Source organism: Gallinula chloropus, assembly GCF_964237585.1.
Source record: "Gallinula chloropus genome assembly, chromosome: Z".
Classification (NCBI taxonomy): Eukaryota; Metazoa; Chordata; class Aves; order Gruiformes; family Rallidae; genus Gallinula; species Gallinula chloropus.
The window spans coordinates 1,914,845-1,936,652 of NC_140089.1; the positions used below are offsets into that span (position 1 = coordinate 1,914,845).

Here is a 21,808-nt window from a genome sequence, read left to right on the forward strand (position 1 = left end):
CAAGCCTAACTGCTGTCTAACATCATGGGGACAAGTTTGAAGTTAAAACCACACTTTTTTTTTGGCTAGAATTTTGAGTATTGGAAAGACTATACAAAAAACCCCACCCACCAGGTATGCAATCATTTTTTAGTCACATCCTGCTAGTAAGAAGTAAAAGATAAAATAACTAAATGACAAATTCTCTTCCATTGCATGTGACTTGTTCATAACAAAAAGTATTAAATATCAATTACAGTGATTCCAGTACAGCGATTCAAGGCTCTTCAAGACTACAGATGTACAATCACAGACTTATCTCTAACTCAGCTGTAGCCAAACATTTAAAATTTAAGGAGCCACACTAACCAGAGTATTTTAACTAATAGAAAGCTTAATTTTCTAAGAAAAGGGAGGAGGATAACAAAACATTCATTTTTCCCACCCAAAAACACCCCTCTGCCTGTGAGCAAATGCTGACTGCAAAATAAAGTGAATGGTCCAAATCTCTGTCACAATTCTAGACCTTCACATGCAGTTAACTTGCTCTAGTGAAACTGTGACTTTGGTACAACAGAATTCCAACTCTTCTCCCCACTCTGAGTATGAATAGCGTAACAGCTATTGCATCCCACACATCATTAAACTTTCTTACCTTAGAATCATCTCTATAAAGGACCATGTGCCTTTCTTACAGGTAGGGCACTGAAAAAGATCCAAGTAGTAATCTACCATAGATGGGGACTTCCAAGGAGGATCACATTGGAGAACAACATACAAAATATCTTGAAATTTAGCAAAAACCACTGCATCAGTATTTTCCTGTAATAAAATGAGAAACTAATATTGGCTCCATACAGACCAAAGATCCACAACCATCAGTTCATACATTTTCTGTATTCCTTACAACCCTAAGTGACCAAAATTAATCAGTGAAGTTATTTAATGCATAACTGCAAGCAGCAATATTTAGTTTAGCAAAGAAAAAAAAAGGGGGGGAGGGGGGGAGGGGAGGGAAGAAAAAGGGAGATCTTGCTCTAGTGTGGTATCCCAGCTGAACATACCACTGCTTAGAACAAGCCTTCCTCTCAACTGAGCTCTATACCTGCGACCTACGAGGTTTAAAAACAAAAAGTCACAGAGGTGCTGTTTCTAAAAGCAGTAGCAAAAGAAATCTGGGACAATTCCTCCATATTTAGAGCTCTACATCCATATGGCTTGTAAATAAATAACAACTTTAAAAAAAAAACCCAATCCTTATTCCAACAAAGTATTACATTATTCCATTTTTAGCAAAAACACATTGATGAACACAAAATGGAGGGTGAACACATCACTAAAAGCACCAAATGCAATGACAGCAGTGAAGGTCATAATCATTCCATTTCTTGCTTTAACATTGGTAATACTTTTAGCTTTCATCTCTCACCGACAGGACATATTCTGTAACAGAATGAAGTAGTTGCACGGGAGGTGTTAAGTACTTCTCAGCAGCAGCAAGTTTTGTGATTACATCAGAAAAGAAACACTCTTCTGCTAATCCTTCCAGTAAACGCCATGTGGACCCATCAGCTTTTTCAACCTAGGGATGAGATATCTTTGTTAAGCAAAAGAACTGTTTAATTAAAGAAATGTAACAGGAAATCTCTAAGTAGAATGTTGGCAATGTAATACAAGGTGGAGAAGATTATAAATTGAACTAGAAGTATTATTTATTGCCTGATCCAATAAGCTGCTGCCATCCTGAAAGGCCTTCACTCTTACTGAACTTGGCTTCCATTGAAAAGGTAGTAAGAGAAGCACCTTCTAAAACCTACAAGAAGATATGAATGCATCGGCCCTTTTAGAAAACAAATTACAATTCACACACTCAATAACTTGCCTGTAATTTATTCCAGAAAGGTACGTAAAGGAGTGTTAATATTTCCTAAAGTGCAGAGTACTCACACTACATGACTGGAGCAGTAAGATAATCTGTACTACTGAACAGCTTAAAAAAATTAGAGAAAAATGTAAAATCGTGAAATACATCATTTACGAGTACACATTATAAAACCATAAACCATGGAACTCTTATCTCCTCAGTTCTCCTATTCCCATCTAGCATGTCAGAGAAGCAGCTAATGCTACAGATGGCACAGGTATTGATCCCAGTGGATTTCAACGCTCTGAAGATCTTCTTAATGGCACAGGGCTTCCTTCTTACTCTCTGCCACTCATGACAGCAAAACACTTACATTTGGAAGCTTTCAGAGGACCCAAAAGGATCTAATGGCTTTCATGAAATGCTGTATCTGCCCCACAATTTCCCTGTTATTGTCTGGTTTAGCTTCCCAAACTTTTATTCCAGATTAATGACACAAAAGAGGTATAGAAGATCACAGAATCACAGAATCACAGAATCTTAGGGGTTGGAAGGGACCTCAAGAGATCATCGGGTCCAACCCCCCTGCCAAAGCAGGCTCCCTATCTCATATTACACAGATAGGCATCCAGACGAGACTTGAATATCTCCAGAGAAGGAGACTCAACCACCTCCCTGGGCAGCCCATTCCACTGCTCCGTCACCCTCACTGGGAAAAAGTTCTTCCGCATGTTGGTGCGGAACTTCCTATGCTCCAGCTTACAGCCATTGCCCCTGGTCCTGTCCCCACAGACCACTGAAAAGGGGCTGGCCAAATCCCCCTGCGTCCCAAGTCTAAGATATTTATAAACACTAATTAGGTCTCCCCTAAGCCTTCTTTTCTCCAGGCTGAACAGACCCAGCTTACTCAGCCTTTCCTCATATGGGAGATGTTCCAGGCCCTTAATCATCTTCGTGGCCCTTCTCTGGACTCTCTCCAGGAGATCCCTGTCTTTTTTATACCATGGAGCCCAGAACTGGACACAGTACTCCAGGTGGGGCCTGACCAACGCAGAGTAGAGGGGGAGCATCACTTCCTTCGACCTGCTGGACATACTCTTCCTGATGCATCCCAGGATCCCATTGGCTCTCTTCGCCACCAGTGCGCACTGCTGGCTCATAGCCAACCTGTCATCAACCAGGACCCCCAGGTCCTTCTCCACAGAGCTCCTTTCCAGCAGGTCATCCCCCAGCCTGTACTGATACAGTCGGTTGTTCCTCCCCAGGTGCAAGACTTTACACTTGCTCTTGTTGAACCTCATCTGGTTTCTCCCAGCCCAGCTCTCCAGCCTGTCAAGGTCTCGCTGGATGGCAGCGCAGTGTTCCTGCGTGTCAGCCAATCCTCCCAGCTTTGTATCATCAGTGTACTTGCTGAGGGTGGATGCTATACCCTCATCAAGATCGTCAATGAAGATATTAAACAGGACTGGACCCAACACCGAGCCCTGGGGAACACCGCTAGTCACAGGCCTCCATTCAGATTCTACTCCACTGATCACGACCCTCTGAGCCCGGTCCGACAGCCAGTTCTCGACCCACCTCACTGTCCACTCATCTAACCCTTGTTCCCTCAGCTTCTCTATCAGGATGTCGTGGGAGACAGTATCGAAAGCTTTGCTAAAGTCAAGGTAGACGACATCCACTGCTCTCCCTCCGTCCACCCAGTTGGTGATGACATCATAGAAGGCTATGAGATTGGTCGAGCACGATTTCCCCTTGGTGAATCCATGCTGACTACTCCTCATAACCTTCTTCTCTTCCAGTTGTTTGGAGATGGCATCCAAAACAAACTGTTCCATCACCTTTCCAGGGACAGAAGTGAGGCTGACTGGCCTGTAGTTACTGGGATCCTCCTTCTTGCCTTTTTTAAAGACTGGAGTGACATTGGCTATTCTCCAATCTTCAGGCACTTCTCCTGTAGTCCAGGACCTATTGAAGATGATAGAGAGTGGCTCCGCAATCACCTCCGCCAGTTCTCTCAGCACACGTGGGTGTATCCCATCTGGACCCATGGATTTGTGTGCATCCAATCCTTTGAGTCGCTCCTGGACTACCCCTACCTCAACTAGAGGTGAGCCGTTCATTCCCCAACCACTGCTACTTTCGTCTGGTATCTGTGGGTCCCGAGAAGCCTTCGGAGTAAAGACCGAGGCAAAGAAGGCATTCAGTATCTCCACCTTCTCATCATCTCCCATTACCAAGATACCCGCCTCATTTAACAAGGGACCTACATTATCCCTGGTTATCCTTTTACTATTCACATACCTGAAAAAACTCTTTTTATTATCTTTTATGTCCCTTGCCAGCTTAATTTCTAAGCAGGCTTTAGCCCTCCTAGTTGCATCCCTGCAGGCCCTGGCAACATCCTTATATTCATCCCATGATCCCAGACCCTGTTTCCACAGTTTATAGGTCTTCTGCTTCCCTTTGAGTTTACTAAACTCTGAACTACATTGCTATTTACACCACTCCTCTAGCCCAGTCCCAAGTTAGAGCTAGGATGCACATACCACTGACAGCCATACTGGTATTTTGATTAACCGCGCTGCCTGATGCTTTGGGAAACTCAAAGAAACTGGGATAGGGAGTGAAACTGAGAAAAGGAGCCAAGGGAGATCACAGATGGGACTGCTGGGAATTTAAGCAGTACATAAATTTGTTATTACTTTAGTCCTTCACAACTTGTAGACGTTATGATCTCTGCCAAAAAACTGGCTCCTAATGTATGTTAGATATAGCTACTCAAGACATCCTACCAGTTGTTTTAAAAATAGCTTATAACTTACATTAACACAGACTTTGAGTACAATTGTGGTTATGAGGTGGATGGGCTACAATGCTATTGGCAAGGTAAGTTTTGAAAAATATTTCAGTAATAAACTACAATCTTTAAGAGCTCAGGTCAAACCTGAAAAAAACCCCACTTTCTGAAAAATTATAATTAATAGTTGAAACACAGCTTTCAGTGAAGGAGCTTCACCTTAGCACTGTATACTTATGTGTTCTGGAAATACTCCATTTCTTAGATTCTTTATGTCTGCCTTTGTCAATGTTAACAATAAGTAAAGCAGCTTCTCTAGCCAAGTTTCTTTTAATTAAGCCTTTGCACATCTGGCATTTGCAACTCACATTTATTTCCATTTCCTCATTCATACATGCACTATTAAAATTCTCACTTTGTTTCCTTAGGAAGTAATGGTTACATTCACACTTGTGCAAGCAGCACATCTAAAGAACAACCTCAAAGTGTTTAGTGGCAGTCAAAGAACAACTTCTCTGGTGACTGGATTTAAGATGTGCAAAAACAAGGATGTCACTACTGGCCCTCCTCTAGTGATCGCACCAGCATCCATCTTTATATCTCACAGCTCCACAGAGTTGTAGGGGTTGGAAGGGACCTCCAGAGATCATTGAGTCCACCCCCCTGCCAAAGCAGGGTCCCTATATTGTGATTTGAACTTTTATCTCTTGAAAATTCTGACACTAGAGGAAACAGGGACACGGTGCATTGTTTGGAAAGTAAACTGACACAAATCTGTTTGGGGAGTGTAAGGCCTTCTCCATTACATTCAAGATAACAAGGAAGTGAAGAACCAGTTTTCAGATTATTTGTAAGGGGTAAGGAAGGACGACAGGAAACCAAGGTGATGAACATTTTTCAGTTTCAGGAGAAATATTCTATAAGCTGTACAAAGCTGCACTGGCTCACATACGAGGAACCAGCAGTTTCTTGTGAAGCACTGCAGGTACAATTAGAACTCTGAGCAGAAACAAATAAAACAATGAAGGTCCACAGACAAGACAGTAAGTTCTGTTTTATATTGTGTAGTGTGGAAGAGGAAGCTGAGAACAGAAATAGATATTTTAGGGAAAATTATAGAAATCAGAACACTTGCTGAATAAAGCCTTCCTAGCAGATGTAAACTGAGATGACTGAACAGAGTACATAGTCCTAATCTGTTTTGTTCATAGCTTTCATTTTGCTTCACTAGTGTTATTGGAAATGTTGATTGGAGCTGGTTTTAAAAGCTATAAAATATGCTGTCTATAAAAGTCTGATATCAGATGCAATAGCTAGCAACAGATACTCCACAAAGCAATGAAAGACCATGGCAGGTCACACATAACAGAAGTATTAGAATTAAGCTTAAAACTCCCAAACAAAAAAATTACATGAAGAGCAGAGAATAACAATTTCATCTTACATGTGGTACCAAAGCAAAAGGCTTCTTTTCCATAAACTCAATGAACTAAACATCAACATTTAAGCTTCAGTGCTAATCTGTTCAGTAACAGAAAAGCACACAGCGTTTTGTCTATTTAATGGTACTGCTGGACAATGCCAAAGGCATTTTTCTGCTCAAGTATTAAAGATATTTATTCTCCCCCCTCTCTTACTGTGTCAATAGAAAGAAATCAGGTAAGGGGAGATTTTTGGTGAAGGCTGAGAACTCATTTTGTCAGACTGGGACCTCATTTATATTTAGTATGGCTCATAAAGGTACCAAATCTTCAGCTACTGAAAAATACAGGAAGCTAATAGATACCCTTTAAGTGTTTCCTATTTTAACTTTTAAATAACACGAGTTACTCTATAGAGTAGATCAAACCTACTATGTATAATGCTTTTTAAGTACTAAGAGCAAATGCTTCAGTGTTTCTTAAAGATTTATTCTTCATATTATATATAGAAAAAGGAAAAAGTTAAAGGCTTCCCATGTCCAGGGCTGCAACAAGAACAGCAGGACCAGCAGGTCGAGCGAGGGGATTCTGCCCCTCTGCTCCGGTCTCATGAGACCCCTCTGCAGTGCTGTGTCCGGCTCTGGGGTTTCCAGAACAGAAAAGACATGGAGATGTTGGAGTGAGTCCAGAGGAGGCCTCAGAGATGACCCCGGGGGCTGGAGCACCTCTCCTGTGAAGCCAGGCTGGGAGAGCTGGAATTGTTCAGCCTGGAGAGGAGAAGGCTCCAAGGAGACCTAATTGCAGCCTACCAACACTTAAAGGGTCCTACAGGAATGTGGGAGAGGGGCTGGTCACCAGGGAGGACAGGGACAGGACTCGGGGCGATGGCTTCGAGCTGACAGAGGGCAGGGTTAGCTTAGATGTTGGGAAGGAATTCTTCACTCTGAGGGGGGTGAGGCCCTGGCACAGGGTGCCCAGAGAGGCTGTGGAAGCCCCTGGATCCTTGGAGGGGTTCAAGGCTGGGTTGGATGGGGCTTTGGGCCACCTGGTCTGGTGAGGGTGTCCCTGCCCATAGCAGGGGGTTAGAACTAGGTGATTTTTGAGGTCCCTTCCAACCCAAAGCATTCTATGGTTTTATGAAATTAAACTAAATAGTACAAAGAAAATAAATTAAGTCCAAGTAATTTGGAACACAAGACTGGAAAACAATGCATTCTACCTGCAATTTGTGCTTCAGTACACCCTGAAACCTGCACAACTATCTTTAAGGCTCGTAATGTAAGTAGAACAATGTTTTCTTTGTACACTGACACAACCTTTAGGTAAAATCTGCCCCTACTAGCAAAAACATACGAGCACTGCAGCAAGTTGCATATACTTTCTCCATATTTCTCCTGCAAAAATACAGTGCTTCAATAATTTAAGATGTTCTAAACCACATTAGAACATCTTTGCTCCTTCTCCTTTTCTTAACAGGTGAACTCCTGCTAACCAGTAGGATTAAAGAGATTTTTTTTGCTAATACAGGGGACAGTAATGAAAGCATTGCAGGAACAAACAAAATTCAGGAATACTCCAGTACTCTTTAATCCCTTAGTAACTTTAATAGGTTTTGGGATAACATTAATAGTTTTAAATGTTTCCTTGATATCTTAATTTCACAACAAAAGCATGCATGCCTGTCTTTATAATAGAACTCCATATATGCAACATGCCCTCTTTGTGAGAAGCCTTACCTCTGGAATGCATCTATTCAGCTCGTCTTTTGGAGCAAACTTCTGCTTAGCAGCCTGTAAAACAGGATAAAGTCAACCTGCTTGCTGGATACTAATGAACATATTCAATAAATACTGTATAAACCCCACAAAATGTAAAGTTTTGTTAAACAGTTCAAGGAAAACACTGACCATAGCAATTTATTTAACTTTTTGATATTTGGATGGCATCATTATGAAATAGAGGATTAGTGACCCAAAAACAAAATAATAGTCAATTTTCCTACACATTTTTTTCTGTTGCTCTCTGTTTCTTGTTTATGTGGTTGCTATGTAAAGGACAATTTTTTCTAGATTTGGTCCACTTAGCCAGATTAAAGAAACATTGGTGTCAGCTTTTCTATGCCAAAATGCAAACTCAGGATTACTCTTTCAAGTTACCTATGATGTGAAGATATGGCACAGTAGGTGCAAAAATGTATTGCTACTACTGCTGTATTTAATAATGACCTAGTGTTAAAGTATCTTACTAATACATGTTACCAAAAAGCCTTTTAGGACAGATTGTCTTCAAGATTATCATTACTCCCTCTGCACATAGCTACATATTAGTTTGAGGGAAAGATAACCTGGTAAGAAGTGTGCTTGTGTGCAGTATACATGAAAAGTCAAAGACATTCATTTTTTAGAGGTCTGGAGGGTATAGTCTTGATAAAAAAACACTGATAAAAGATGTAGCATTTGAAGTTGAAGGGATTTAAGCAGCATGAGTTTTCTATTTGTTTCTCTTGTGTTTAAACATTGTGTACATCAAGGACTTAAAAATCCTAATTCTTTTGCTACTAAGAACCTATATTAATGTACAAAGACCTGATTTTGCAGTTTCAAAGTGATAGTGTTTTATGTAAGCAAGCTCCTACAAAAACACACACCACTTGTGCATCACTTATGTGTAACTTACAGAAAATATATCCCAACTCAGAGTAATTACCTTTTTTTTCCTAGATATGAAATAATGGGTTTTAATTTCTAATGTGGTATATTTATCAGGATTTGATGTGACAACATTAAAACAAATTAATGCATTTAGCTCTATTTTTTTTTACTTGTAATATTAAAACATTTATATGAATCAACAAAATACGTGCTCTGAGATATGAATAGTTTTAAAAATGTGATTGTGCAATTCAGCTAGACAGGGAAGTTACAAAAAGGCTGCAATCCAATGCCATTTTGTTCAGCATTAGCTACTAGTTATCTCGTGAATTATGCCAAGATTTCAAGTAGTCTGCCATGTCTGACACACACCCATGTCCACCAATTACCACTACTAAATTATATTTTAGCTAATAGTAAACAATTATTAAACTATACACATTAAAAGGCATTAGTACTGTTTTGAAGGATCTCCTTCCTAGCTCAGTCCTGTAATGAAAGGTAAGTTTAATGATACACATTTTGCATTAAGCATGAACCTGCTGCTACTTACCACAGCAAAATACATGTGTTTTATAATAGCTTTTTTCATTTCAGCAAGCTGCATGTTAGACATGATTTGGTCAGTTTCTTCTGCAGGTAGGAAACAGTTAATTTGGACATCTTCAGTATTTTCTATTGCACTCTGCAGAGGAAAAAAAAACAGCACTTTTTAAGTTTTAAAGCTAATGCTCTAAAACAGCTTTTATACACTCAGTGTTTCTATATATTCTATTGTAAACCCTTCTGTGCACATGCATGGCCATGTAAGTGTTCTACATCATGTGCCAGATAAACAACTAGTGGTTTGGAAACAAACCACTGATGCTGCAGGATGCTACAGCATACAAATGTAAACCTCCCCATAATCAACCTTCCTCAACTCTGATGCAACCCCTGCGGCTCTAACAAAAGCCATGTTTCCATCATCTATTCTCAACTTGGACTTTTCAAAAACTAAAACTAAAGTCCACACCTTTTCAACTAGTCAAAAAAAGTACACCAATTTGACTATGACCATGAATTTATTTTATAAGGATTGCTACAATGAAATCTTTTTTCAGTTCTTGCCTATAAGCAAGCTCTTGCCTACCAGAAGCTTGTTATTTTTCAGCATTTTATTCACTATGTCCACCCATTATTTCCAGCTCTTTCTCCATCACAGAGAACAACCAAGCACTTCTCAAACTGGTTTCCAACTCATTCTGAAAAGAGTCCCAGCACAGCTACTAGGTAATTTTTGTTTGTAAAAATAACTGCAACTGAAAATTAGAAGTTATTTCAGGACCTGAGAGCAACACGTTTCAAGAAGAGTTTCAATTCATGCTACTCACCAAACATATACAGACCAAAAATAAACCAACCTATTTGTTTTAGGCAAACACACATGTAACCACAAAAAAGGCTTTCTCCTGTGGTGTCACAAGTTAAGAATGCAGACACAGGTGAAGTGATCTTAATCCTCCTGGACACAGTACCCACAGCCATTTCTGGGGAGAGCAGGTGTAGAAGCCTTGGGGTAGATTTACTTCTGATTTAAACACCAAAATCTGGTGGGTGGATCAAGTATGGGAAACATGGGAAGCAAGAGTAGGCAAAAATAAGGCTACACTAGCACGTGCAGTGATAAGATGGAAGGCAGGAACTGTTCATACTCCTAAGCTTTTAAGATAAAGTATCAAACATTGCACATTTCACCTGTTTTCAGATTTCCCTTAAATGTACAATTCAAACCAAAAGTATTTGGCACGTCTGTAACTACATTTCTAAACTAAGACAGAGTTTGTTGCACATTACAGAGTAGCTTTAAGTACTTTTGGTAACTTAAGAGCTCCAAATACGTTTGATGAGTCAGCAATAATTGAACTCTAATGCATCAACTGGTCTTCTTATAGCACCTTCCTCACAGTATTTTCAACATACTTACAAAAATACTTCAATTCAAACAATTTATAGTACCACCTGGGCAAAGCTATGAATTCCAGCACGCATCCAACAAAGCATTTAAGTCTCTGAGACTTGCTCCCTAAGCACATGCATTAATATCTTCCACCAATAGATTTGACACCTTGAAGGATCCAGTCATTAATGACAATGTCCCAGAGTATTTCAACAATGGAGTTACAAGGTTGAGATTTTAAGGACAGATATTTAAATAGAAAGATGTTGTGGTTTTGCCCCCACTGAGAGCCAGGCACCATACAGCTGCTTGTTCTTTAAGAGGGAGAGGGAAAGGGAGGGAGAAGAAAACCCAAGGAACCAAAACCTGGCTGGTTGGAATAAGGAGTTTACTGGGATAGCAGAAAAATAGATATAACAACAGGACTTTATAGCAAACTATATGAGACTGGTGATACACAGTGCAGTTTCTCACTGGAGCGTACAGCCTGTTAGCATTGTTATATTTTATCTTTCTGCTATTCTAGTAAACTATCCTTATCCCAACCCATGAGTTTTTGGTTTCTTGGTTTTGGGTTGTTATTTGCCCCTTCCTTTTCCCTTCCCTTCCCCCACCACCACTCCACCCCCACCTCTCCCTCTCCTCTTTTCCTTTAAAGAGCAGGCAGCTGCATGGATCTCAGCTCTCAGCTGGGGTGAATCCACCACAGTCTATTTTGGCACCCAAGGTGGGACACAAAAGGTTGGGATAAAGGTAGATCTGACCCTGACCTGATTGTAATTAAGACAAAGTTGTGATAAGCACTAGTTGTTTAAGCAGTCTCTGGTCACAATACTCTGGTATTTATTCACGAGGCTGTGGTCACAGATGTGGCAGCAAAACCACTGTATGCTGTGTGCAATCCTGGCAGGATTTTTTACCATCTCGGGGCTGCGACTCCTGTTTTTGTTCCCGTACTTCATTTTAGTGTATTTTATGATATCAGTCTATGATACAATAATATTGATGACCATGAGCTTGTGCTGGGACTTGTATGAGATTTTGTTGCCCAGTCTATTCTTTGGACAGGGAGGGGTTAATAACAGCAGCTGGTATGGTGGGAGTACAGAAAGAAATAACTACACTGCGTTCTTTTCCTTTGGGCTAAATACAACAGCTCTGGGAACAGTTTTTGAAAATCTTCAATATCCCTGGGATATTCAAACTAGCATTTTGCTGTTGGTAGGTTTGGTGAACATGGTTCAGTTTTTGTTATATATTAAGCACAGGTTTATGAATACCACTCAAGAGCTTTCTCTGAAGCTGGATAATCACGAGTGGCAGGGCATGTGGCAGAGTATGGGCAAGTACCTAGGCACTTTTTCTCACGCCCGATGGTTTGGAACTGCACCCCTGAACAGCTACAGGACCCTGATAAAGTGACTGCATATCTGAAAAGAAATTGCTGTAGGTTTCCCAGAGATGCACACCTTACTGCACTGTGCTGGGCCCTGGCCACTATTACCAAACACTGCTTCATAGCAGGCAGCACTGTCAGAGGGAAAGGAAAGAAAAGAGACCAGCAGAGACCGTAGCTGCTGCAACCCCTATTGGCCCTGCAGCTATTGCAACCACTGTGACTAGCACTGAGGCTACTGCAACTCCCATGACTAGCACTGTGGCTACTGCAACACCTGTGACGGTAAATGTGGCTGGAAATGTGGCCAGTAGGTCTAGGGAGGTCACCTTCCCTGGATGTGTTCAAAAAAAGGGTTGATGAGGTACTTAGGGATCTGGTTTAGCATAGGATGGGAATGGTTGGACTTGATGATCTTCAAAGGTCTCTTCCAAAGTTGTGATTCTGTGATATTGCAACCTTTCCAACCGACGCTGCAGCTACTGCAATCCCTACAGCGGACACTGACGATGATCCAGAAAACCAACCCACACCAGTGTCTGTTGCTGCCGTACAAAAGAGGAAACACACAAAGAAATCAGTTTGTGTAGTGAAGGATGATGACGATGATGATGAATCGGGGCCATCTCGAGCATGTCAGGATGAGGCACAACCAGCGGTTGTTGTCACACAATCCCTGGCCCTGAGCGACCTGCATGAGGTTCGAAAAGATTTCAGCCGCCGCCCAGGTGAGCACATCATCACTTGGCTGCTCCGATGCTGGGATCACGGGGCCAATAGTCCGGAATTAGATGGCAGGGAGGCCAAGCAGTTGGGATCCCTAGCTAGGGAAGGAGGCATTGACATGGCAATTGGGAAAAGGCCAGAAATCCTCAGCCTCTGGAGGCAACTACTGTCAAGTGTGCAGGAAAGGTATCCCATAAAGGAATATATTACATGTCAGTCACCCAAGTGTAACAGCATAGAGACAGCTGTCCAGCACCTGAGAGAATTAGCTGTATGGGAGATAATTTATTATGATCTGGACAACTCACAGCTTCCCTCTGATCCTGATGAGGTCCTATGCACCCCAGATATGTGGTGTAAGGTTGTACGAAGTGCACCAGCAGGGCACACCAATGCACTGGCATCAATGGACTGGGATGATGCAGATCCACCAATCGTGTATGACGTGTCCTGCTGACTCCAGAATTATCAGGACAATGTTTCCCTCTCTGTGATTGCAGCAGTAGAGAAACTGGTCAAACGGCTTGACAACAATGTGTGCAACTCCCAACCCGTATGGAGTAATGTTCCAGCTACTGGGAGAAAGCGTCCATCGTCCCAGAAGGGAGGATACAGAAGGTACACACCATGAGACATGCTGTGGTTTTACCTGCGTGAGGACATGATGAAGTGGGGTATGCAGCCCACCTCAGCCCTTCAAGCACGAGTAAATGAGCTGCGAGGTAAAAGAATCGCACAACGCGATTCTGCCAGGAAGAACGCTGCACCAGTGAACAGCCAATACAATCAGCAACAACAGAGGGGCCCTGCATCCAGCCAGGTGGAGGAGAGGGATAACCGTGTTTATTGGACTGTGTGGATCCGATGGCCTGGCACGTCAGACCCACAAGAGTACAAGGCTCTGGTGGATACTGGTGCCCAGTGTACGCTAATGCCATCGAATCATGTTGGGAGAGAACCTGTCAGCATTTCTGGAGTGACAGGGGGATCCCAACAATTGACTGTGTTAGAGGCTGAGGTGAGCCTAACTGGGAAGAACTGGGAGAAACACCCCATTTGACTGGCATTTTAGGTATGGATTATCTCCGTAGAGGGTATTTTAAAGACCCAAAAGGGTACCGGTGGGCTTTTGGAATAGCTGCTTTGGAGACAGAAGAAACTGAACAATTGTGTGCCTTGCCTGGACTCTCAGAGGATCCTTCTATTGTGGGGTTGTTGAAGGTCGAAGAACAGCAAGTGCCAATTGCTACAACAACAGTGCACAGGAGACAATACCGCACTGACCGAGACTCCCTGATCCCCATCCATAAGCTGATTCGTCAGCTGGAGAGTCAGGGAGTGATCAGCCGAACCCGCTCACCCTTTAACAGTCCCATATGGCCAGTGTGGAAGTCCGATGGAGAGTGGAGGCTGACAGCGGATTATCGTGGCCTAAATGAAGTCACTCCAGGTATGAGTGCTGCTGTACCGGACATGCTGGAACTGCAGTATGAACTGGAATCAAAGGCAGCCAAGTGGTACGCCACAATTGACATTGCAAATGCTTTCTTTTCAATACCACTGGCACCAGAGTGCAGGCCACAGTTTGCTTTCACCTGGAGGGGCATCCAATACACGTGGAATCGTCTGCCCCAGGGGTGGAAACACAGCCCCACCATCTGCCACGGACTAATCCAGACTACACTGGAAAAGGGTGAAGCCCCAGAGCACCTGCAGTATATTGATGACATCATAGTATGGGGCAATACAGCAGAGGAAGTATTTGAGAAAGGAAAAAGGATAATTCAAATCCTTTTAGAAGCTGGATTTGCTATAAAACAAAGTAAAGTCAATGGGCCTACACAAGAAATCCAGTTTTTAGGAATAAAATGGCAGGATGGACGGCGTCAGATCCCAATGGACATTGTCAATAAAATAGCAGCTATGTCTCCACCAAGCAACAAAAAGGAACACCTAAGAAAGCTTGTGTTTATGGGTTTTTGGCGAATGCATGTCCCAAACTGCAGTCTCATTGTGAGCCCACTTTACCACGTAACTGGGAAGAAGAATGATTTCCAGTGGGGCCCTGAGCAGCAGCAGGCCTTTGAGCAGATCAAACACAAGATAGTCCATGCAGTGGCCCTTGGGCCTGTCCGGACAGGGACAGATGTTAAAAATGTGCTTTACACTGCAGCTGGGGAGAATGGCCCTACCTGGAGTCTCTGGCAGAAAGCACAAGGGGAGACTCGAGGTCGACCGCTGGGGTTTTGGAGTCGGGCCTACAAAGGCTCTGAGGCCAATTATACTCCAACAGAAAAGGAAATACTGGCCGCCTATGAAGGGGTTCGAGCCGCTTCAGAAGTGATTGGAACTGAAGTTTCTCGGTTTTGGGTTGTTATTTGCCCCTACTTTTTCCCTTCCCTTCCCTCACCCCCACACACACATTTCTCCCTCTCCTCTTTTCCTTTAAAGAGCAGGCAGCTGCATGGATCTCGGCTCTCAGCTGGGGTGAAACCACGACAAGAATCCTCTTCTACAAACCAAGAAACACAGAGCTTGCATTCTCAACAACTGACTAGCAGAAGAGAAAGAAGTGGCTGTGAATAGCAACAGATTTTTCTAAGATGCAAAGAGACCATGCTGAATCTAGTTCTTCACCAGTGAGCATCTCGTGATTTGAGCTGTGAGGACCCATGTTTTCTGAAATGCAGAGAATTACATCTCTTCTGACTCCAAGGATGAGTTCTACAAATGGAGCAGCACTGAAGGATATAAAATGTTGGTATACGAGACATTCTTAACAAGTCCTCTCAGCATGCTAATCTGTTCTCACAAGGTTGCTGGTTGCTTACAGAACCCTTTAGTTCAAATTAATTTAATTTAGTTTTCCTTACAAGTATGGAATGACCTTTCTACAGTAACAGAGTTAAAGGCATGCCCAGATAGCAGCTCATACAGCTCATACTGCTACAATTTCCTATTTTAGGAAATAATACTTCTTGTAGCATCAAGCTCAGTGCACTGATTAAAAACTGAATACAGTTTTGGTGACTAACTTATATTAGAATCCTAGCACAGAAATAGTCTAAATTAATTTCCTCAGCCTAGTATATGATTCCCATACAAAATTCATGCTGCAACCACCAGTTTCTAGCAGTCCTTCATGGATGCAAGCAAACTGATTTTGAGTGAAGGATTTGAATCCTAACAAAATAACCTAACATAACATTAGGAGAAAAGGCAGAATTTATGTCAGTTGACCAAAGAAGTGATTGCATTGATTTTGAAGCATGAACTGTACAGCTTAATGGTGTGTGCCAAACTCATTAACATAGAGATTCACATACATAAACTGTCAGATAGATAGACACATTTGAAATCCACAACAAAATAAAGAGATTATCAATGAAAAATATTTTTTCTTGCTATTTTGTGAATATTTAGTTGATGGACATCTACACTGGAACTTCACACTGAATTTTAATTTAATTAATTTTTCCTGTAATCACAGCATGAAGCAGGAGCCAAAGAAGAACATGAAGAGGAAGAAGAAATACTTAGTTGGAGTTAGAAGGGATTTCTTTAACTCCTCTGGTCCAAAACCCTGGCCCAAGGCAGGCAACTTAGAGCCAGTTGCCAGGACCATGCCTGGAGAGCTTTTTATATCACCAAGGAAGGAGACTTCATGGACATTTTGTGCAACCTGTTCCAGTGCTCCATCACCTCTACAGTAAAAACAAAAAACCCAGCGCAACACAAAAACCCAAAAACATTTTCTGACTTTCAGACTGAAATTCCTGTGCTTCAGTTCATGCCCACTGCCTCATCCTGTCAGAACAGCACCACTGCAAACTGCTTGGCTCTGTCCTCTTTGCACTCTCCCCCTCCATATACATTCAAGAGCCTTCTCTTCTCTTTGATAAGCAGTCCTGGAATCAGAACACTACCTTTAATCAAATTACAAGACATTCAGGCTGATCAGAGTGCCCTCTATTATTAATGCCACACCCACAGTAATCAAAAAACCTGACAAATTGCTAACAATGACAATGAAAAATTAATTTTAGATACTTTTAAAAATTTACTTACCTCAAAAAGGTAGTCTCCTAGATATTGCAAAGGGTAGTATCGAGCTTCAGAGAGACATCTTTTGTTTTCCATAGGAAAAAAGTTATTTCTGATGAATATATGGGTTATATCGCATTCTGCCTTTTGAGATGAACATATGGTTGCCTTTCCAGCTTGAAGAACTCTAAACAAACACATTTGGAAAGATGTATGTACTGCATTATATTAGTACTGCCTAAACCTACACTGTGATCCTTTACAAACTGCAAGCATACAAGTGTAAGAGAGTAAGTGTGCTAGATGCATGAAATAACCCAACTTTCATCAGGATAAAAGTGTGCTTGATAGGCTTCAGAAAAGTAAAGAACCCACTTAACATCTTTTTTTCCACGATTTAGCACTATTAATGTAAATCAATGTACACCACCTACATACCTGATGGAAAACTTGGCCCACACACTTTTTTCAGAGATCAAGTTTGATGACAGCAGCTAGAATACATTGCAGTCCCTCACAGTGACAATTATTTTTTACAATAAAGTGGTTTATGAGCAAATGTTGAAGCAGTTCACCACTTTTCTGAACTGAACATAATGCAAATACACTTTTGGTTTTGGAATCATTTACATCATTTAGTGCTGTCCAGTATCATACACAGAAGACAGATGCATCTGTCAGATGCACTATTGCACATAAGAGGTTCCCCAAGGCCAATTTTTGGAGTTGTACTGTTGCATCTATTCCTACCTTTTAGAAAAGGGTAAGAAAATAAAAAGGTGGTGGAAGAAATAAGTTCTGACGTGCTGGATATATATAGTTGGGGTTGGATATAAATAGATATACATGGTTGGGTGTTGGGTTTTTTTTTTCATAATCCAAATATGAAAAAACAAAATTATGCTGATCTCACCCACCCATCCACAACAGCAAAGAAATAAAAGCAGGAAAAGCACAGGAAGGGGGAAAAAAAAAGGTAGAGTTGTAAATGTTAGAGGAAAATCAGTATTTCCCCAAAGCTACAGTGGCTTTTGGAACTGAAAACAGTACTTGCTGGAAAGAAAAAACATCTACCTTTCAGTGTTTTCTGGCTGAGTAAAGGGATCCCCATGTTGATGTACTGTTAATAGGCTGGAAGAAGAGATTCCTTACATAAAACTGCCTGTTCTCCTGTCTTGCTGATGTAGGTGCTGTTAAAGGTTATTTCTATTGGAGAGCTGTACAAGATAGTGTTTCAACAGTTTTATCATAAGTATCCACATAAGTGGTTTTTAGGAAAAAGAAACAGCGCTTTTCACAAGTGCAGCAGGATGAGTTCACTCTCCTGTGTGACAGCAGACAGTAAACTCTTACACATGACCAAGGAAACAGCACCCTTACAATGTCTTCAGTCGCAAATTCAGAAGGTAGTAACCTCAGCAGTACCTTACTGTCTTTATGTACTGCTGAGAGGTGTTCTGCCATGCAGCACGCAGCCCTGGGCAGTGACCCACCAAACTGTACTTCCCTTCATGTCTGTGCATCTGTGGCACACCCAGACCTGAGAAATATTCCTAACTGGGATTTCAACAGAGGAGGAGAGGCAGGCAGAATCTGCACCAGAAGTGAGCATAAAGCTCTAGAAGTGTCAGAGGATGTTTCTTTTTACTGTACCAGAAACAAACATTAATTAACATGCTCTATGTGTGATTCAATGTAGGATATAAACCATGGAATCAAAATGTGCAGGAAGAGTACGGGAAAAAAAGTCATCCCAGAACTCTTGCAGGTGAGTTGTTTTCCCTTTCTGGTTTTTTTTGTATACTTCTGAAACATCTGTACTTACATCAAATCAGAAACATCTGTTACAGTTCCAATTACGTCCTCAGAACTACAAGAACTGTTGCATAGATGTGACACATAAACCTGTGTAGGTCAGTCACAGGGTGTCCTGGATCACTAACACACATTTCAGAGATGGCTCAGGTCACCCACACGAGTGAAATAACGTATCCTGCAGCAGCTACTATTTGAATGTAACATCCACACAAATCAGATGATTACTCATAAAAGATGTAAGCCCATGTAACTTGCTTACTTAAGATGCAAACATATGCAAATGTGTGTTATTTTGACACTATACTAAAAGAAAGAAAGAAAGAAAAGCAGCAATACCAGATTTAAGGTCTTTTTATTATAAGAGCAGAGCAGGATATTAATGAAAACAATTCAGAATTTGAAGAGCTGGAGGTTTTAATGGACCAAATTAACTGGGACAGAAGAATAAAAACATATTCACCCATAGATTAAGTGTTCCACCACTCATTATTTAAGCTTTAAGACATATCCTCCTACCTTACAATAGACGCCATTCGTTTATCACCTTCCTTAACAGGGAGGACAACTTTCCATCTGTGGAAGGCCCCTGGAGCACTAGAGCGTGTCAGTTCCTCGCGCCATCTTTTAGGTGCAGATTGCATTTGAGGTGAATAATGGGTGTCTTTTTCAATCTCATATCCCCATTCGTACGTTGTTTCATCAAGCCATCTGCCACTTTCGACACTATTAATTATGTACTCCTTAGTTAGTATCCACTTTCCTAAAAAGCAAATGAACTGTCAACCACAAAAGATTTTTTTTCTGTGCAGACAAATGGCAATCAACTGAAGATCTAACATAAAATTAACTTCAACCTTTCTTGTGCAAATAAAAGCTGGAATTACAAGTACCATTTTAAAAACTTCTTCCTACTACAAGACTTCTCTCCCTCTTCACACTTCAGAATCAAGATATCTCACAATGCCACTGAAAATGGATCGTTTTATTTTAACGATGAAGTACCTTTTTAACCTCCCTAGACAAAACACTTGCCTATCTCCTCAAAGATCTGGAAATGGGAGTTTTTCAGCCTCCCAGATTCCGTTCCCCAGACTCCCACTGAACCTTGCTTAACTCTTTGTTTTTAATATCATTTGACACATCATTTTACCAACGTACTAAAACGCAATAAAATGAAGAAATGTTTTACCACCACAAATTAAACAAGAGGAACAGAGGTTTGTAGCACGTAAGCTGCTTCTTTTATACTGTCTTAACATTACTTGCACTGTGAGTGCAGTGAATACCAATATTAGGGGGATACGGGTTTAGACTTTTGTCTTTCCCCTTTCTTCTTTTCACATCCTTTTCTCTCATCCCTTGGCTCCACCTCCTCCGCCTCTCCGCTTTCATCTTCCGCATGTACGCTTTTGATACTGTATGTAATGATCTTCCCCTTTTTCTCTGTCTCTCTCTCTCTTCTTACAGGTTCAGGTCAAGAGCCGTGGTTAGTACCCTGCTCCTGTATTGAAACACTACCTACAGAAGATACTGTAAGAGAAATTGAGTTGAATTGTGTGAACCTAATTGGTTTCACAGAACAGCAGGGTTGACTGGCAAAATGTCTCAGTGCAGGAGCACAGATGGTACTTCTACATAACCTAGCATAGGTACCAGTAGACTTACGACTGGAAAAGGTATGCTGTGCACAACCTGGATGTTAAAATCACTGCCATTTCAAAGTTTCCACCTCAAAACTTCGGTCAGCTAGGAAGTCCATGAAGACTGGCATCCTCATTAGCACTCCTGTTCACCTCTAGGCAGTTCTAAATGGGTTTAGACGCGGCCTTTTACATTTGCTTGGGGAAAACTGCAGTAGGAACAAACACACTCTCTCTGCCATCAATGCCAAGAGCAGAAACTATGCAAAACCAGCAACTCTTCCAGGATTAAAAATTGGGATTGGGGAAGATTTTTGAAGTACAGAAGTGTGACAGTTTTGCACTGCCACACAGGCAGTACGTGTACCCTTTCCACTCAGTTCAAGAAAACATCTCCAGACTTTTTAAATCCTGAGAAACAAGAAAACATTAACTCGAAGGTTTACAATAATTTAAATGGAGTGCTATGCCACAAATCTATCTGCATTTTAATAGTGTGTCTCCCATGAATACTTTGGGTCTATTTCTTTCTTTATTAGAGTGCAATCATAGTTTAACATCAGTATAAGGAACCATCCATACATGTATTCACACACCACTAAATTCTAGCAGCAATAGAGGACTGAAAATGCCTGCTAATATGGCACATAGGTAAAATATGAAATCAAGAACTTCACTTGTATCTTTAAACCCCAAGATATAGTTAGCTGTTTCTGTCTGTTACCCCTTAAATTTAACAATGCCTGCTAATATGCCATGTAGGTAAAATATGAAATCAAGAACTTTACTTGCATCCCTAAACCCAAATATGTAGAGTTAATTGTTTCTGTCTGTTATCTCTTAAATTTAACATTTTTGTGTGATCTGAGGTAAGGAAAAATAAAGATCAGATTTAACCAGTTAACAGAGTGGTATTGTCAAAGCTCCTAAACTCCCCAAGATTTTCCATACTCATCATAAAATCCTTCCAGGTAACCCCTCTATAAGAAAATCTCAGAATACAGAATTCTCATTCTAAAAGCATTCTAGTTGCTTCTGTATGGGATGTCAACATCAGGTCAAAGAAAAGCAAGAGGAAAACCCAAAGGCTTCCGTCAGCCTGGAATTTTCTCTGGCTGCACAAACAGGAACTTACAGGCAGTGACCTCTACCAGTGAATGCTGCGTGTGAATTTGGGTGTCAAACACCCATGCTGACTAGAGGTGTCCATATTCTCTCTGCCTTTCAAGCAGTCCATTTTTGAGCGCCCATATCATCTGGATACGACCTAACTAGCATATAGCAAAACTTTCTGTTGGGGAACAAATGCATAAAGGAAGATGGCAGGAATATCATTCAGGAAAAATTCCAAAGCAGAAAGAAGCAAATGGGGACTTGAACTTACTACTACGCAAAATAATCAAGGCTAATGGAAGGAGGAGAGTGAGGGTTTGTAAGACTGTTCATTCACAAAATTAAGAGGCAGACAGAAACATTCTGAGGCTCCTTTCCAGCCCTATGCTATGAGTCTACAGAGAGCAACCCTTTTAC

General features: G+C 41.3%; 1 protein-coding gene across 1 annotated transcript in view; it reads right to left on the minus strand.

Moving 5' to 3' along the window:
- Positions 1–21,808, minus strand: part of SLF1 (SMC5-SMC6 complex localization factor 1) — a gene marked incomplete at its 3' end in the record, with an annotated part of 43,194 nt that overhangs the window by 20,546 nt on the left and 840 nt on the right. Inside the window, exons 4-9 of the mRNA XM_084277925.1 lie at positions 19,155–19,398; positions 16,845–17,007; positions 9,269–9,400; positions 7,801–7,854; positions 1,409–1,561; positions 635–801 (exon numbers count right to left, since the gene is read on the minus strand). Coding sequence (XP_084134051.1) covers positions 635–801; positions 1,409–1,561; positions 7,801–7,854; positions 9,269–9,400; positions 16,845–17,007; positions 19,155–19,398 — 913 coding nt within the window. The remainder of the gene's footprint in view (positions 1–634; positions 802–1,408; positions 1,562–7,800; positions 7,855–9,268; positions 9,401–16,844; positions 17,008–19,154; positions 19,399–21,808) is intronic.